Genomic DNA, 20,229 nt, shown 5'->3' on the forward strand with positions numbered 1-20,229 from the left:
TCCAGACATTTCTTGATAGATTGACACTCATTGACACCTCTAGACATTTCTTGACAATTCCTGACAAGTCAGACAGTTCCAAAGAGTTTATGCACCACCTTGTATCCATTGAACAATCTGAAAATTTGTCACATCCCTCTTCTAAAGGATGCCACTGCCCCAAATGAATCCCTGATTCCCACTCCCAAAGTATCTTTCGAACAAATTCATACAAGTACCTCAGCTCTCAAGTCTTATGGCTATTCCTGGATTTCAAGAAGAAATGTTTTGCAAAAACGTTGCCTGCCCTTGGAGAGTTCCACTGTGTTACGTCTGCTATTCTGTTGTGGGTGGCATGATGGTTAGCACTGTTGCCTGACCGCACCTGGGACCCAGGTTCAATTCCACCCTTAGACGACTGTCGATGTTGAGTTTGCACATTCTCTCTGTGTCTGCATGAGTTTCTGCCAGGTACTCTGGCTTCCGCCCTCAGCCCAAAGATGTGCAAGTTAGGTGGGATTGGCCATGCTAAATTACCCATTATGTTCAGGGATCTGTAAGTTAGGTGTATTAGCCATGGGAAATGTAGGGCTACAGAGATAGGGTAGCGGGTGTGGGTCTGAGTGAGATGCTCTTCAGAGAGTTGGTGTGGACTCATTGGGTTGAATGGCCATACTTTCACACTTTAAAGATTCTATTCTATGGTAACGACTTGTCCCTGCTGGCCTAGTTACCAAACTCCAACTTCCAAAAACCAAAGACTCCAAAATCTAATTTGAGTAGAGATAGCTAGTCATTTAAATGGCTGCCTACGACCAGGGATCACGTGTCCCTTGGAAAATGAGGTTAGAAATCTCACAACACCAGGAACTGTCCCCTGGTGTCGTGTGACTTCTGACCATGTCCAGGTCAGTCTAGCACTGGTACCTCAGCATCTTGGAAAATGAGGAAAGCTGGGTTTAGAGGTGAGACTTGTGATTCCCATATATTTGCCTATATCTTTCAGACACCAGCCAGTATGAATTTACTATTGAGTTCTATGACCTTCCTCACTTGGAGGATAACAACAATTCTTTTGTCATATATTTTTCTGGCAGTTTTATCTTTGAGACATATCGATTAAGGACAAGGCAAGTCAAGGACAGTCTTGAGGCTTATTCTTCAAAGTAATATTATTTATTATACTTGCATCCTAAATAACATACATGGTCATCATATATTTGGCATTGCCTTGTAAATTACATTTAGTAATGACTAAGAAAAATAAAATGTCTGAAGATTTCAAGCAGCTTTGAATTCAGCAACAAAGGACCAAGGGATTGATTGAGAAGGGAAAAATACAGCATGAAAGTAAGCTTGCCGAGAACATAAAAACTGACACTAAGAGTTTCGATAGGTATGTGAAGAGAAAGAGATGAGAGAAGACAAATGTAGGTCACCAACAGAAGAAATAGTAGACTGCATAATCGGGGTAAAAAAATGGCTGAGCAACTGAATACATACTTTGGTTCTGTCTTCACAAAAGACGATACAAATCAGATACCAGAATTGTTGGAGAATGCAAGACTTAGTGACTGGGAAGAATTAAGAGAAATCAATATTCATCAAGAAATAGTGTGGGGAAAATTGATGGAATTGAAGCCGGATAAATCCACAAGGCCTGATAATCTACATCCCAGAGCACTTAAGGAAGCATTGGTGGTCATCTTCCAGGATTCTATAGACTCTGGAATAACCCCTGCAGATTGGAGGGTGGCTAATGCCATTGCACTATTCAAAAGGGGAGGTACAGAGAAAACAGGGAATTATAGACCAGGAAACCTAACAACAGTAGTGGGGAAAATTTTCAAATCCATTGTCAAGGATTTTATAGCTGAGAATATAGAAAGGAGTGGCGGGATCAAACAGAGACAGCATGGCTTAATGAAGGGTAAATCATGCTTGACAAATCTGTTGGAATTCTATGAAGATGTAACTCGTAGAATTGACGAGGGGGAGCAGTCGATGTGGTATATTTGGATTTTCAGAAAGTGTTTGACAAAACCCCTCATAAGAAATTATTATGCAAGATTAAAATGCATAGGATTGGAGAAAGTGTTTTGAGATGGATAGGAAACCGGTTGGCAGAGAGGAAACAAAGAGTAGGAATTGATAGATCCTTTACAAATTGGCAGGCAGTAACTAGTGGGGTGCCACAGGAATCATTGGTGAGACTCCAGCTACTCACAATATACATTAATGATTTGGATGAAGAAACAAAATGTAACATCTCCAAATTTGTAGATGATCCCAAGTTGGGTGGGAGGGTGAACTGTGATGAGGATGTAAAGATCCTTCAGCATGATCTCGACAGGTTGGATGTATGGGAAAATCAATGGCAGAATCAGTACAATTTATATAAATGTTATGTAATTCACTAGGGAAGTGAAAACAAGAAGGCAGATTACTACCTGAATGGCTGTAAATCGGGTGAGGGGAGTGTGCACTGCGATGTGGATGTCCTTGTGCACCAGTCGCTGAAGGTAAGCTTGCAGGTGCAGCAGGCGGTAAAAAAAGCAAATAGTATGTTGGCCTTCATTGCAAGAGGTTTTCAATACAGAAACAGGGATGTGTTGTTGTAGTTATACAGGACCTTGGTGAGGCTACACCGAGAAAATTGTGTGCAGTTCTGGTCTCCTTTTCTGAGGAAAGATCCTTTTGCTCTCGACGGAGTGTAGTGAAGGTTTACCAAGCTGATTCCAGGAATTGTGGGACTGACATATGTGGAGTGATTGGTTAGGTTAGGATTGTGTTCATTGGGTTCAGATGAATGAGGCGGATCTCATATAGGATTAAAAGATTCTGGCAGGACGAGACAGGTTAGATGTGGGGAGGATATTTCTGATGATGGGTGCATCCAGAACCAGGGGTCACTGGACGATTCAGGGCAGACCATTTAGGACAGAGATGAGGAGAGTTTTCTGCACCCAATGAGTGGTGATCCTGTGGGATTCATTACCACAAGAAGTAGTTGATGCCAAAACATTGAATATATTCAAGAGGTGACTAGATAGAGCACTCAGGGTGAATGGGATCAAAGATTATGAGGAAAAAACAAGATTAGGTAATTGAGTTGGATGATCAGCCATGATTGTGATGAATGGCAGGGCAGGATTGGAGGGCCAAATGGCTACCTCCTGTTCCTATCTGCTATGTAATCTTTTTTTTTGAGGATCCCTCTGTTGTCTTTTGAGATTCTAATTCTGGTATGTCTTAGAGCGTTCCTTCCAGTGTTATAACTTCAGTTTCAACACCCAGTGCTGCATCGCTCTGTGCATCACAGGAAGTTTGCTTTCAGGGCCCGATTGCCTTTGCACAACCATAATGCTTAGTTGACCGCACTAAAAATAGTTCTGTTGTGTTATTTGCAGCGTTTCTTCTTATTCATTCTGATTGGAAGGCTGACTTGATTCAAATAGAAACAGCCCACTTTTTGACACACAGCTGTTACAGAGACAGTTTGACCAAAATCAGAAAAAATAGGATGAAAACTTAAAACAAAATCCTTAAATTGCATTTTCATGTTAATATACAGGAAAATATCTGAATAGCAAGGGCTTTAATGTGTCTAGCTGAATTATTTAACAACTGCGTTAAAATCAGCCATGTAAACAGCTTTCCATATGTCTGGAGAATTGTCATAGATTTTGATGGACTATATTGGCATGTACAAGTAACTAATAGGTTTGAGAATTCTTCTTACATGTACAGTTGGAATTCTCCCATGAGCTTCATGAGATTAGTATATTTCTTCAAATTGTTGGAGGTGTCTATGCCCATCTCCTTTAGTAGTATAGATTTTGGTTTTAGAATTTGAGCTTTTTTTGCAGGTTTATTGGGAAAAACACCATGGTTAAAATCTAAAGGCTGGGAAAACAGCAAACTTACATGAATAATGGAGAAGGTAACACGCTTTTTGCGCAACTGAGTCATTAATGGCAAATGGTGTCACGAAAAGAAATAAATAATTCATTTGGTTTTCCAGAATTAAGGAATTAATTAGCATTTAAAGGCAATTAATTTGTCTTTTTAACTGGGAACAGATGTGCCACTTTGTCATGGAGATGAGTGGAGCTTGGTGTGTTGCTTGGATTTTGAATTTCCCTGTGGATTCATTTAGGGGAGAACTAGGAGGAAGGGTGGAGCTTTAGAAGAGCAGTGAAGAGATTATTGCGGCTTTGAAGCATATATAGCTCCTAGCTCCTTGGAAGTCAAGATATACCAACCTTAAATTAAAGAAACAGATTGCCCATGGCACAGACTAGAAGTGGGAGATGTTATTCTAGAAGTGGGAAATGGGGGCGGCATGGTGGCTCAGTGGTTAACACTGCCACCTCACAGCTCCAGGGACCGAGGTTTGAGCCCACCCTCGGGCAACTGTCTGTTTGGAGTTTGCACATTCTGCTTGTGTCTGCGTGGGTTTCCTCCAGGTGCTCTGGTTTCCTCCCACAGTCCAAAGATGAGTAGGCTAGGTGAATTGACCATACTAGATTGCCCATAGTGTTCAGGAATGTGTAGATTAGGTGGATTGGAAAGGGAATGGGCCCGGGTGGTATGCTCCGTGGGTCAGTGTAGACTTATTGGGCCGAAGGCCCTGTTTCCACACTGTAGGGATTCTGTGGCTCTCTATGATAACAAAATGCAAATTTGGGAAAGGGAGGACATTTGGAGGATGGGTGAGAAGAAATTGAGAATAATGCTCCTGCAAAGGCTTAAGGTTAACCTTGTTGCATTTGAAATTCTGGAAATAATCTGCATGGTGGGTTCTTGGAAACAAAGGTGTTTTATTTTCCCTGTTTTAAGTCATTGAGCAAGCATTTCAGGGAGGCCCATGCTGAAGCTATGGAGTCCAGTGTCACAAGGACAGTAAACAAATTGAAGGATCGCTTTGGCCAAAATTATTGAAAAGGCCAACAGGAAATCTTGAATAAAAACAAAAATTGCTGAAGAAACTCAGCAGGTCTGGAAGTATCTGTATGAAGAAAGTAGAGTTCATGTTTGAGGCTGGTGATTCTTGATTGGAACCTCAGTCAATAGGTGGGAAAATGCAGAGAAAGCACATTGAATTTTAGAGGGTTTTTTTTCAAATTTGGTCCTAGGAAAAAAGCAATTAACCTTAAATAAGCTGAAGAAATTGTTGGTTTGAAGTGAAAAGTGGCACCGAATTTATTACGTATGTACAAACAAGAAAAGTAAGTAAAAAGAGCTTCTCTTGTTTAATTCTTACATAGATGTGAACAAGGAACAGGAGTAAGCCATTCAGCCCCTCAAACCATTCATTAATTTCGTTATTGATCTGATTGGAAGGACAAATTGATATTCTGATAACCTTCCACTACCTTGCTTAACAAGAACCTATCCATCTTAGCCGAAGAAATATTCCAAAACTCAGCTTTCACCAACTTTTCAGGAAGGGAGTTCCAAAGGCTCACCACCTTCTGCAATCATTTATTTTTGCCTCATCTCAGTCGTAACTAGATGGCCTGTTATTATTAAACAGTGATTCTTGTTCTAGATCCTACCATAAGAAGAAGGATCCGCTCCATGTCTCCCCTTTCAACAATCATGTCAGCTGTCACTCTTCTCAGCTGTTACATACGCAAGTCTCCTCCTCCAACCGTTCCCCAAGACAAGCCATTATTCATCTATTAGTCTAGTAAACCTTCTTTGAACTATTCTTCACTAATTTAGGTGACCAGTACAATGCAAATTATTGAAAACCATTCTGAGGAAGGGTCACTGAACCCGAAACATTAGCTGTGATTTCTGTCCACAGATGCTGCCAAACCTGCTGAGCTTTCCAGCAATTTCTGTTTGTGTTACTTTACAAAGTATTCTAAATGTGGTCTCACTTGTACTCTGTACAAATGAAGGATAACCTCCCATCTTTTGTGTTGCTGTCACAATTAGTAAAATTCTATTGTCTTACTTAATCACATTATGTACCTACTAACAAGCTTTTGCAACTCACTGGAGGAGGATGCTCCACACATATCTTCATCCTCAATGATGGAAGAACCTGGCATGTTAATGCATAAGGTAATGCAGAAGCATTTGCAGCAATCTTCAGCCAGAAATATTGAGTGGATGATCCATTGTGGCCTCCTCCAGTGATCTCCAGCATTACAGAAAAGAGCCGCAGCCAATTTGATATCAAGACATGGTTGGAAGCATTGGATACTGCAAAGGCTACTTTAATCCAAACAAATTGAAAGGATTTCAAAATTGCTGGACACCTATGAAGGCTGAGTCTCCTGGGCCCTCGCCTTCTTTGCTACCTCATATGCAGTCCTACTTACCTGAACACCAACTAAATCAGTAGACCCTATCCTAAGAGATCAAACTGTCTTCTGGTACAAGGAATTCAGGTAATGCTCTCCTTTTTGATGCAGAGTAGTATCTGTAGTTCAGCCTCTGGATCACTAACTCCGAGATGAAGCTGCCTGAATTCAAACACTTACTGCAGAAATGTTTGTCTGAGAGGAACTTGGTATGCAGACGTTCCCACATGCTGCAGCTGTGACACATCACCTCTACTTCTTTACCTGATCTGTTCCAATAAGCTACTTAATTATTTTGTGAAATTATATGTTGATTTATGCCTTTGTTATATTTTATTAACCTAGCCATCAGTTTGAATACTGTTTGAAATTTAAGGTACACTCAAAGTAACCAACTTCATTTTCTGTGGCCAAGTAAGAGCCAAGTCTTGAAGGATGGTAGTTTTGAGAAAAGCAAAAGCAATGGAGCACCTTGCCCCTTCGTTCGCCTCTCTCTTTATCACTCAACTCAGTCATCTATTCTAAGTCACACTTAAATGCTGCATCACACTAAGTTGGCTAGTTTTATATGCTTTCAACACAAAAGGCCTATGTTACCAAATTACAGTGGAACCAATTTCAACTGCTTCTTGAATTGACAAAGCCCAATTGCGTTTCTTCTGGGGAATTCATTAAATTCTCCTTTAGGCAAGGGATTTTGGAATTTAAACTGTAACTTTGTGTTGAATGTCAACTGTCGACAAAATCAAATACCTAAAATAATTAAAACTCTTTTTCCACCAATTCCTTTTTTATATGTATGCATTCATTTTTATGTGTAAACTGTTTTGTATAAAAATATGGAAATCTTGCACATCCAAATTCTGTTGGTTAAAACAAGATATTGACATTTCTCTTTTAATGGCCTCAAACATGATTATAATACTGGCATAATGGACTTCTATGTCAATCTTTATTACCACTGGCCTGAAATGTTGAGATGTCATTTTCTATACTTTTAAGGAATGAATGTGTCGGTGCAGTCAGGTTAGAGCTGAATATTTATCTGATCTTGTGATACCATCTGTAACTGATGTTGTGTGTACTTTGTAGCGATCAAGATGTTACGTCAACTTTGTATCAGTTTCATCTTGTCACATTAAACATTAATGAGTCAATATTATAACCATATTTTAAAGGTTGAAAGATTATTATGGTATATCATTCAGTAGAATTTAAGAGTAGCAAATTTTATTTTGTAGAAATTTGTAACTAGGCACTTTTGACAAGTGAAAATGGATACAAATGTACATTGAGCGAACAAAAAAAAGTTAAACGAAGGTGAGAACAAAACCCTGGGTAAGGGCAGTGGTTTTCATGAAGTCTTCAGAGATGGAGAGGCTTCAGAAGGGAATTCCGGGGATTGGGGCAAAGATGACGGCACGGTGGCTCAGTGGTTAGCACTGTTGCCTCACAGCACCAGGGACTCCTGTTCAATTCCACCCTCGGGTGACTGTCTGTGTTGGAGTTTGCACGTTCTCCCCATGTTTGAGTGGGTTTCCTCTGGGGTACTCTGGTTTCCTCCCACAGTCCAAAGATGTGCAGCTTAGGTAGATTGGCCGTGCTAAATTGCCCGTGCTGTTCAGGTGGATTGTAAGGGGATGGGCCTGGGTGGGATGTTCCAAGGATCAGTGTGGACTTATTGGGCTGAAGGGCCTGTTTCTACACTGTTGGGATTTTGTGACTGAAGACACGGCTGTTAATTGAAAAGAGGAATTAGTGCATGAGAGGCCAGATTTGATGAGTTGGGAAGTACCAGTATAGGGGAATTTGAAAAGCTGGAGATTAGCAAAATGAAGAGGGACAACGGTACTGAACTATCTTACAAGGCTGAGAAATTTAAATTGGAGATCTGGATGACGAGATGCCAATGAAGCTTCACTGGTGTTGGGTGAGTACAGCTTAGTGCAAGATGGAAAATAGGCAGCAGATATTAAGATGAGTTTATGTTGTCTGAGGTGACACATGAGAGACCACCTTAAGTGGATTTTAGAACAGTACAGTCTGGATATGGCAAAGGCACTAGTGAGAGTTTTAGCAACACATGGGTTTAGGTAGCAGGAGAGATTAAATATGCCGGTCAAAGGAAAATCAACTAGGCTCTATGTTGAGAAAAGCTTCAGCTCAGGTTAAAATAAGATGACAATGTAATGAATGATCTGGTTAAATCATAAAGAGTTCATACATAATTTAGTAAGCTTACTGTATGAATTCTTCAACATATAAATATGATCAAAATATTATTTTATTTAAAATAAATTTCATTAAGATTAAATAATGAGAATGCTGTTGGGAAAAAGATATGATATGAAGTAAATAATTTGTTTTTATTCGGCAGACTAGATGATTTGATTGAAATTTATAATGTACTGAATGGTCTTGCTATTTTAGAGTCATAAAGTCATACATCATGGAAACAGACCCTTCAGTCCAATTCGTCTATGCTGACCATGTTCCCAAACTAAAGTAATCCCACATGCCTGCATTTAGCTCATATCCCTCCAAACCTTCTCATTCATTTACTTATCCAAATGTCTTTTAAATGTTGTAACTGTACCTGAATCCACAACTTCCTCTTGCAGTTCATTCCACGCACTTAACTACTCTCTCATCAAAAAAGCTGTTCTCCATGTCGTTTTTAAATCTTTCTCCTTTCATCTTAAAAATGTGCCCTCTAGTTTTGAATGTCCCCCCATGCAAAAAAATAACACTTAGCTATTCACTCTTTCTGTATCCCTCATAATTTTAAAAACTTCAACAAGAACACCCCTCAAAATCCTACGCTCCAGTGGAAAAAGTCCCAGCCTATTTTTATAACTAAAACCCTCCATTCCCACAACAATCTGGTGAATCCTTTCAGAACCCTCTCCAGTTTAATAATATCCTTCCTTTAACAGGGCGACCAAAACTGTACACTGTACTCCAGAAGAGGCCTTACCAACATCCTGTACAACCTCAACATAATATCCCAACTCCTTTCCTCAAAGATATGAACAATGAAGGCAAATGTGCCAAATGCCTTCTTAACCACCCTGTCTACCTGTGATGCAAACTTTAAAGAATTATGTACCTGAACCCCCAGATTCTCTCTGTTCTACAACATTAACCAGGGCCCTAAGATTAATTGTATTAGTGCTACCCTAGTTGGTTTTACCAAAATGCAATACCTCTTCAGGAGTGCAATGGAATGAAAATATGTCAGGATTATGTCCCGTATAGGAAAGACTCAGTAATGAAAGAGTTTCCTGATTATAAGACATCAACAAATTGAAGGAAGAAACAGATCAGTATCACTCGCTGTTCAAATGAATGGAGAATCAAGATACATTAAGAAGTCAGCTTGCATGCACAAACCTCAATAATCAGCGTATTTACTATTCAATTTCTCTAGGGCCCATTAACATGAAACCAAAGCTTATTTGCGCTCTATATATACCTACAGAAAAGCAAATCAATAGATAGCAATGAAGTATAGGAATTCTGGATGTTATTCATCCAGCTCGATGAAGACATTTCACCATCAACCCAAAATGAACAAACTTCAAACAATACGTGTAATTGGAAAATTCCGGGCTCTGTAATGATCGGTGCCGTATAATTTGCTCACTGGTGTCCTTTGGTACCTCTAATTTAACATTGTGAGTGCTCGTGTATTTTTAAAGGATTTAAACATAGCATGGTGTGTGCATTGTATTTGTTTCTGAAGTTAATACACCGATCTTGAACACAAAATAACATGCACTCTCCTGTGGTGTTGGTAAGACAGAGGCTAAACGCAAGTGTGACAGGTGGCACAAAAGCTGTGCCCATTGTAACACAAGACTTTAAATATATCACACTATTATGACATGTCTTTCATGTGCTCTTTAAATCTGATTATAGAATGCTTATCAATAAAAATAACTATTTGATATCACAGTTGTATGAATTGACAAATAGTAATCTCTTGTACTCTTCTTGTGCAGATCTTGAAAGCTTCAAAGGAAAATCAAGAAATAATGTGTCTGTCCGAGAGGGACAAGGAGTTGTGTTGCTTTGTGGCCCTCCAGCACATTCTACAGGTATTCATTATTTTACTTAATTTGCTGACTGATTAGTTTGGAGACTTCAAGATTTTGGACCTGGTATTCTGCTGTTGTTTGGTGTAAAGATAGTGCCCAGACACCTGGTTGGGTTTCCAATTTGTTTCAATTCCTGATGGGTTATCCCAAATTGTTAAGCGCTGGAGTGAGGAAGGCTGAACTGGCTCCTCTTTCTTTTCATGCCCATCACGGTAGGTTGCCATGATCAAAGTGAACTTATGTTTTAAGAGGAGTCAAGTTAACCAGATGTTGTTGAGTTCACACAGAGTGAGTTTATTGATGACTAAATGCATGAAGAATTCGTAATGTGACATCCATACGAACAGGTTAGAAATAAGGTGCGAGTTCAAAAGTATAGAAGTATTAAAAATAGAAGCATGAATCAATTGCTGAATTATTTGGCAAGACTTGATAGTTCCATGTTCTGGCTGTAAAATACACCTTAACTGTTATATTGACATTGGTAATTGAATAGATGATTTCACGATCCTTAGTTTTGCAATTTAATTTGAGATAATGTAATTTTGGCTCTTTTCACCCATGGTGTAATTCCAACATTCAGAATGAAAGTGAGTCCTTTTGTTGTCCTTTTTTTCTTTTTGCTGATTTGCAGCCCTTAGATTGAAAGAAAACTTCATGACAATGGCATATTCTTCAATTGTAACCGTTTCAGCTGTCTCATGCTGAAACCTACACTGATGGACATGAGAACATTGACGAGCATCCTCCAATGAAGTTGAAACTTCTTTTAAACTCTTGTCCTCGAGTATTCGCCAAAGTGAAAACACAAAATACGTTTGCAGTTTCAAACATAATCCAGAGATGTTTGTTGAGCAAGGGTTAGCAGCACCTCTCAGTATCTTTTGTGATTATGAACGATCACAGTCCAGTATATTTTGACCTTACTCATCCTCCCTTTGCAGAATTATTGCTTGATAGTCCCTTTTCATCTGCACATGTAAAATTCTGAGTTCCTCCTTCCAGTCGGCTGATGAATTTGCCTCCCCAGTCAATTTTGGCCTTATGGGCCTTTTTAAAAGGAAAACACGTGTTGGAATTAGAAATTTAACATGCCCACAATTCATCAGAGTTCTGAACACACGGTCACGATAACTGTATAATTCTGAAATTTATGACCTGGAAGTTTAATATACGTCAGAGATGTCAGACATACCCATCCTAAAGCACTTGGTAAATTCCCGTGCAAGTGATGTGCATATGTGAATCATTGTAGTAGGATAAAGTCCCATCCAAGTAATTCAGATTTTATGTCACAGTTACACAGGATTTAAAGCTAACCTTGTGGAACAGGTACTTGTTAAGTCAAGAAGTAGTTGAGTGCAGAAACATGAATTATCTGTAGTCTTAATCTGAAAAGCTTTGATTTGAATTGTTATTGAAAACTCATCTGAGCTACTAAAAAGAATAATCTGCTTTTGACCAGTTTCCATTCAAGTCCCATGTTAATTCTATGAATTCTGTAAGAGACTTGATAAAATGGGACTAAGAGGAACATCAGTGGGAAGTTGTGTAAATGACGAGGACTTTCAAGTGAGGTTACAACAAAGGAGAGCACAACCAATGAGGAAATTTCCTCTCCAACCAGGCCGAGATGCCTACTCATGTGGATTTTTAAGATATAGGAACATATTGTTTCTGTCCTGTACAGGTAAAAGAGCCCATGAGGCATTTTTCAAAGCCAATCCTTTCATGATGTCTCAGATAAGGCCTGCTTACATCAGCTCCAATACAGTGAGGAAGAATAAAATGCATCAAAGGAACTGCATGTCCAATTGTTAGCCGAACAACAAACAACCCATAGGGCACAAAAAAAACCACATTCACTTGAAAACATTAGACCTTGTCTGTGGTTTTATTGTGCACATCAGTATTGTTGGCATCCCGCTATATCTACTTCTTGGGCCTGTGTGCTCCTCTTGGCTATTATCTGCTGAGATGATATTTGTCAAAAATATTAGCCATGGTTTATAGCACTGCAGTATTATAATTTTCTCCTGACTGCTGTGATTGTCAGTTCAAGTTAATTGTGGTTTGGAAAAACTCCTGAACAGGTTACTTCAATGTTACAGGCCTTAGACTCTCATGTGCATTCACATAAGTGGACACTGATGAGGCCTGACTCATATATGGTGTCTTGAAGAGATAGAACTGCATCACAAAATTGGAATTTGTTTGGCCTTGTCCTGGATGGAATACAGACCCAATGATCTCAGTTAATTCCCAAAGATCATGAGAAGTATCAACCTGAAAGCTCCAGAGGCCATCTTTATGGACTTGCCAATTGTGTCAAATGTCCTTGGAGAATACTAACACAGTGTCAGCATGGCAGCATGTAAATATTCCTAGTGAATTGTGGTGACTTTGTGTCAATGCCTTCTCCGACACTGACACTGTGGTTGCCATTGGAATTTGTGTTGAGCCCTGCAACCTGGCTTAAGTACTCTGAGGTGTTCCTCAGTTCTTCACGAGAATACAATGCTCCTGCCACATCATGGTCGAGCAGTAACTCAGAATTCACAGGTGCTTGAGCCGAGATCAGACGTCAGGTGGCAGAAGTGTCTCTCTGACTGTTCCAATGGTACAAGTATTCAAAAGTAGTTATTTTCCAGATGTCACCATCTGTGCACTGAAATCAACATTTTTCTTACTGATCCCTGTTTATTACAAATTCAACAATCAGAGATGAATAATGGAGATCAGAGAAGCAAGAGAATTAAATTGGTCTGAAAACTGGACTTGGTTTGAATTTGTCCATGGCTAAGAATTGATATGTTGGATATATGCTTGTAAATATATGCAAATAAATTGCAACAACTGTGAGAACCTGCAGCAATAGTTGACAATAAAATTTCTAAAAATAACTTTTACTTAAAATTCTGAATAGATAGATGCATTGTGTGAAACCTCATTTATATTTGATGAGCCCTGTTAATAAAACAATTCATTTTGAGAGAATTTTCTTGTGTGCTCTTACTCAACATAATCAATTGCACATATTATGCAGAAAGAATAGATTCTAATAATTAGCTTTCAAGTGCTTTTCATTAACACTTCTTGCCTTTGAATCATACATTTTTTAAAAATTAATTATCATTTTAAAATTAACATTGATACAAGTTGGAATTTTGAAAGAAACTAATTACTGTACACGATATCTTTCTATCGTAAAATAGTGACATTCTGTTATAGTACGTCTTTATCTCAAGGTAATGAATGTGGTATTAAAAGCCTATTTTCAAGGTATGTTCTACACCTGCCTAATTATCACATCTTGCAATGGAAATTTAACGTAAAACCAATTAATTAATTTCAGAAATTGGTTAATTTAACAAATATGGGTTGAAATAGTGAGGGTATTGGTATGGTATGTCTAAAGATCCAGTTTGAATGTGAAGGAATGAGTGAATAGAAGGTTGTTAAATGGGTGCTGGTACAATGATACTATGACTGTATGAAGTGTATTTCATCCTGTTTTCTTTGAAGAGAAATTTTAAAATGGAGGGACAGAAGTAGCGTTAATGGGTGGGGTTAAGGTCCCCAGACCCGGCATTTTTAGTTTTAGGTTTTCCGTAGCAGTTGCTGCAGGGCTCCTGAAGCTGGATGGGGAAACTGCTTTCTGTCTCTCTACAGCTAAAAGCCAGGGTTTCTCCTCCTGCTGCTAGAATTGCATGCGAGGCTATTTATTTCACTGATTTGCCTTTGCCAAGGGTGTGTACATAGGATGCCACTAAATTGGAACAGTTGCTGTTTAGCAGTTCAATGATGTATTATTCTGTTAAGTTATTTTAAATTCCTTTCTCTTTGCTTGTATTTTAACTATAGTGTATGAATAAAGGATGTTTTGCTTCAAGCCTGGTAGTTTGACAAATTGAATTGCAACCAGAACACAACACTTGCCACTTGCCTTTAAAACAAGGAAAAGTTAGGGTCTACATCTTGATGTATTTTGAGTGAGAATGGTCTGATCCATAACACTGGGTAGGTTAATGAGGTGGGTAAGGGGTTGCTGGTTTTGAATGGTAAGTAATTAAGTGGGTAAGGTGAGTAAGTGGATGATAAGAGGAAAGTTGGTATGCCTGTGAGATTTGTCCCTGGGTGGTGTGAGAGTGGGTAGGGGATCAGTGGGTAATTGAATGAGATATGTAACTGGGTCATGCGAGTGTGTGGGTAACAAGTCAGCGGGGACTGGTCAGGTTGCTTTAGGAGTGTAGTCAAGTAGTTGGGAGGACTAGTTGGGTCATGTTGATGTGACTGGTCAGGACAATAAGTCAGATGAGGTGAGAGGGGTGGTCAGTTAAATGTGTAGAGACAATTGAATTGGAATACAATTTATAGTAGGGAATAAAGAGAAAGAAGGAAAGTGAGAAGAGGAAGAGGATGCTGTGAAGTGATACAAGGAAATAATCAAAAATGGTTTAGTGCAGTAGGTGAGGAGAGGGCACACAGGAAAAGGCTAGGGAGATGTTTGTAAATATGGATGGGAGATTATCTGAAGGGCACTTTAATAGATGTAAAGGAGAGCAGTGATTTGCAAGAGACAGCGTGGAATGAAATCAGGTCGAGGTTAAAATCAAGGAGAATGAGAAGTCAAACAGTTCAGAGGTTGAGTGAGAACATCAGTGAAGGTGCCTTGATGAATAAACCATTTTATGGTTCATGGTAAGCAAGAGGAAAGAAGGGTTTAAGAGACAGAACAATGATGGATCAAGAAAGATGCATGTGTTTTGCCCCTATTTTTTCAGTAAAAAGATGAAACAGTTCTCAAGAACCAGCAGGTTTTTTTGTTTCTGAAGCATGTACATGTGAGATTTTCTTAATAGTAACTAGTAATATGGGTAAAAGTAAGAATTTGACAATTTTGACTTCTATTGCTGGAATTTTTTGGAGTCCAATAGAAGCCCCACTACCCTCTGCCCCTTATTCATAGAGCATGACCAGACAAAGATCTGTAGAGTGTTAAATTGGCTTCGTTACTTAGCTATGGCCAGGGCCTCCAAAGTATCTCAAACTGAAGCACTGGAGACCCAGAACAAAAGATTAGATAGGCAGTTATATTCTTGGTTGGTCACAAGAAATTAACACATGGCGATTAAGAGGTGTACCGTTATCTAAGTCAAATCATTACTATTGATTACGTTTACATCATGCTTGATATAGGAGCAAAATTAACCTATCACTACACATGTATACCTGTCTAGTTGTAATGTATGGTTAGTGTGAAGGCATATAGGTATTATCATGTCTGGTTGCAGTATAGGCTACAATTTGTCCTCACACAACAGTTCATGCCTGACTTCAGTATATCAATCACCTTCCCCTATACAATGCCTCTGGTGTTTTTGTAGCTTCTATTAAGGCTCAGAGCCTCAATGAACATCAATACTTGGTTTTACTGTGAGCACTATCTTGTTATTCCCTTGTTACCTTGTATAAGAGTTGGCTCCTAGAACAAATGGTCCCAAGTATTGTTTACCAAACAGTTCTGTGTCTTTTTGAGATAATGGGAACTGCAGATGCTGGAGAATTCCAAGATAATAAAATGTGAGGCTGGATGAACACAGCAGGCCAAGCAGCATCTCAGGACAACAAAAGCTGACGTTTCGGGCCTAGACCCTTCATCAGATAGACCCTCTCTGATGAAGGGTCTAGGTCCGAAACGTCGGCTTTTGTGCTCCTGAGATGCTGCTTGGCCTGCTGTGTTCATCCAGCCTCACATTTTATTATCCTGTGTCTTTTTGAGTTCTCTACAGTTAAAAGTTCACAACTCTGTGATGTTAAAAATTGCTCTCAAAGTTATTTTGTAAAGATTTTTATTTTAAAATCCATGTCAGCTTCTAGTATTCCAGAGCTAAGATTTCTGTTTACTGTTGTATTGTTCTTCTGTACCAGAAACAAAATCCATTTGAAACTAAATTGATGCAATGTGATTGCAATTTCTCAATTTAGTATTTTCAAGACCTTTATCATAATGTTCATGCGTATGAGGTTTATTTACAGCTTTTAGGATGGAATTAGAAGAACACTTGAAAGGATTTTGTTTGGGTTATGGATAAAGACTGGGCTAGGGTTCAAGATGACTAGTCCTTGTCAAGACCCTGACGGGAAACATGCACTGGATATTAAACCTCTCTGACCCTTGATATTGAGAACTGTAGATGCTGGAGAATCCAAGATAACAAAGTGTGGAGCTGGATGAACACAGCAGGCCAAGCAGCATCTCAGGAGCACAAAAGCTTTTGTGCTCCTGAGATGCTGCTTGGCCTGCTGTGTTCATCCAGCTCCACACTTTGTTTTCTCTGACCCTTGGCCATTTACGAAGAGACAGTTTAATCACTAAGATGGTTTATTTGCCAGACTTTGACCACTGTCTAGTGAAAGAAATTCACAACAGGTTTAATCACCTATCAAGAAAACAAAATGTACTCATATATAATTGTTCCTTCAATCAGTAGCAAAGTTGATTGTTAGTGATCTGGATACAAACTTAAATTATACTGCCCTTAAATCTCAACACATGAACATTCATTCACAAATAAGTCTGACAAATTAAAATAAAATACAGCAGCTGCTGGAAAACTGAAATAAGAATAGAAAATGCTGGAGAAATTCAGTAGGCATGGCAGCATCAATGGAAAGAGAAGCAGAGTATAGGTTTTGATTCTGATGTGGCTCCTCAGAAAAATTTAGACAAGGCAGTTTTGCACCAGTATCATGGAGTGGGAATCATATGCAGAAAGGGAATAATTCTGTGATTCAAGAATCCAAACTACCAGGGTGAAACTGTTCCTGGGAAAGGGAGAGTTGAACCTCTCTGCTAGACAAACCAAAACACAAGCCCCAATCTGTTATGGCAGGGAATAGATGTTCCTTTCTAATAATTAAACCCAAAACACTCAGAGAAGCTCACCTCACCCTTATAATCTGTTAAAACATTGACAAAATGAATGAAAATTCCTGATATCCACTTTATAAATAACAAGTAACAATCTATTTATTTGACCCTGACAGTGAACACATTAAAAGACCTACAGTCAAACAATTCCTCCAAACTATGAACTACTCCCGAACTGGCCTAAATTCAACTGGAATGCTTTTCAAATAAACTTAACTCCTGCGTGTATATATGTATTATATCCAATTCAAATTAAAAAGACAACAATAAATTAAAACTTAATCTGTCCAAATTCACATAGACTGTGTCTTCTGGAATGCTCTCCCTTCTCCGTTGTGCCACAAATGCCTTTCTTCTGCTGATTTTGATGTCAGGGAAGTTTTTTCTGTGTAATTTCTTCGGTAAGGTCTTTGATCTAAAATGCTCTGGTACCGATTTTGGATAGGTGGTGCTTTCTTAGAGACCCCAGTGTTTTCTTGTGAGAGCTCAGGGCCTACTTCTCAGATGGTAGGCATGCTTTCCCCTCAGATGACAGTTGGCTCTCACCCTGATTTTCAAAATCCCTTGTCTTATATGCTGCCCCCATTGACAGATCAGTTATTTACAGTATGATTGGTTTCAGGTTGTCAATTGTTTATTGATGGCTTTCTTAGTGGAGAACCAGGCCTCTAGGAATTCCCATGCTTGTCTCTACTTCACCTGTCCCAGGATCCTGGTGTTGTCCTAATTGAATTGGTGGTTTTCCTTATCCATGTGGATGGAGATTAATGAATATTGGTCGTGTCTTTTTGTTGCCGGTTGATGTTCATGTACTTTTGTGGCTCATTTCGTTCCTGTCTGTCTACTGTAATATTTGTCATAATCTTTGCAGGGAATCTCGTATGTGATGTTGGCTCTGTCCATCGTGGGTAGTGGGTCTTTGGTTCGGGTTCGCATTTGACGTAGGGTTGATGTGGCTTTGTGTGATACTCTGTTGCCCCTCGGTCATAGGAGTCTTGTGGTCAGTTCAGATGTGTTCTTGACGTAAGGTGGTGTGATGAGTGTGTCAGGGCCTGCAGTATCTTCCTGGTGTTGTTCAGTTAATAGTCATCATCTGACCCAGTCTTTCAGGTACCTGTTTATTTTTTCAAAAAAATGAGTGCAGTCCTTGTGCTCTTTCAAAGAGTTTGCATTGGGAAGATGGACTAATTTCCCCTTTGTAATCAAACAATAATCACAAAAACAGAAGGTTAATGATTTGAGTACTTGAAATTTCGGAGCGAGCATGGCATTATAGTTGATGTCATCTGGCTCACTTCAACACATGCAGGTGAGAGAGGAAATATTTGGGCAATAGCCAGTAAAAAGTATGCCGTTTCCCCAAAACTGCACATCATCGATTCTGAAAGATTTTACCCAACCCATTTCATGGTAATAAATGGACTCATTAGTTGATTAAATCATACACAGAAAATGCAAATTTCAATGGTTGCAAAAATGTTATTTCTTCAAAAAAATTCTTGAAATGTTGATGGATCTACAAAGATAGCATTTATTGAACATTCTAAGTGGTCCATGGAAAAATAGTTGTTGTCCCCTGTGCACTGCTGAAATCCCTGTGACTGTTGTGCTCCCATAATGATGTTAGGATCGGAATGCTAGGAATTCGATTGAATGATAAAAAGGAAAGAGGACATATATCTTAAGTCAGGGCACTGTATTTTTTGGCAGCTTCAAGATTGCAAATATCCTAAGGTGCTTTCCAGGAATAATCTGAAAAAGAAAATTGACATTCGACAAGCACTACCGCTGATAACAAAAAACCTTGGACCGAGATATTGGTTAACCCTGTTTGGAGAAGAAGAAAGAGCTGAATGACTGAGGTGCAACTTGGAGATGCAATCTGAGTTTAGGGCCCTGACAGCCAAAATCGTAACTGTCACAAAAGTGGATTAACTTAAATGCTATACTGTTTCCTACAAACCTGAGATTTGGGAGCTACTGCAAGAAAATAACACAACTATCTGCTGAAATGAGAGCATAATGATAATGTTCCTGGACTTTCTTTTTGGTCCAAGATGGTCGCAGAGTAGGACGGTCCAGCTGGAACTCCTCTGCATCACCAGTTCCTTTTCTTTTTTTCTTCCTTTTTTCTTGTCTTTTCTGATGATTTTCTCACCCCCTCCCAACTTCGTAAACTTAAGTGGAAGGAATGGAGAATGGAAGCAAGTCCGAGTCCAGCCCGGTGCAGAGGGTGAGTCGGAGACCTTGCCAGCACAGAGGGTGAGTCTCAAAGTTGAGTCATGGGCCAGAGCCTGGAATGGGAGGCTGTCTGCGCCTAGGGCCGCCTGGAGGCCAGCACCTGGAGGCAGCAAGACATCACGTTCTGAAGCCTAGCAGGCACAGACTCAGTAAAAAAAAACTACAGTTAGAGTACTTTTTAAAGATACTTTTTATTCTTATTCTGGTCTTTGAAGCTTTGTATTTCTATACTAGATTTTTTTTTCTCTTTTTCAATTCTGGAACAAACACTTAAAACATCTGTACCTAAGATAACACGAGAGCAGTGACATTACAAACTTCTCACTGCACTTATTCGAGTGACAATAAAGGCTGTTCTATTCTAGCAATTTTGATGCCTGTGATAATGACCCGTTGATATGGGTTCAAATGCCACCATGAAATCCAATCACCAGTCAGTTAACTTCATAAGTCTGAAGTTTAAAGCTGCTTTTAGTGACGGTGACAGTATAACTACTGTCAATTGTCATAACAGTACGTCTAGTTCATGAGCGAACTTGAGGGAAGGGAATCTCCTATCCTTACCTGGTACGACCTCCATATCATTCCAGACCTACAAGAATCTGCTTGACTCTTAGCTGTCTTCCGAAATGGCCCAGCAAAAAAAACTTACTTC

The 20,229-nt window shown here is 39.2% G+C and overlaps 1 protein-coding gene across 13 annotated transcripts in view; it reads left to right on the forward strand.

The window, feature by feature from the left end:
- Positions 1-20,229, forward strand: part of LOC125460282 (contactin-4-like) — a 2,333,145-nt gene that overhangs the window by 1,542,592 nt on the left and 770,324 nt on the right. For all 13 annotated transcript variants that reach the window (XM_048547566.2, XM_048547564.2, XM_048547580.2 and 10 more), the window contains one exon: positions 10,304-10,399. In XM_048547566.2, the coding sequence (XP_048403523.2) occupies positions 10,304-10,399 (96 nt within the window). The remainder of the gene's footprint in view (positions 1-10,303; positions 10,400-20,229) is intronic.

The sequence above is a fragment of the Stegostoma tigrinum genome, chromosome 11 (assembly GCF_030684315.1).
Source record: "Stegostoma tigrinum isolate sSteTig4 chromosome 11, sSteTig4.hap1, whole genome shotgun sequence".
Lineage (NCBI taxonomy): Eukaryota > Metazoa > Chordata > Chondrichthyes > Orectolobiformes > Stegostomatidae > Stegostoma > Stegostoma tigrinum.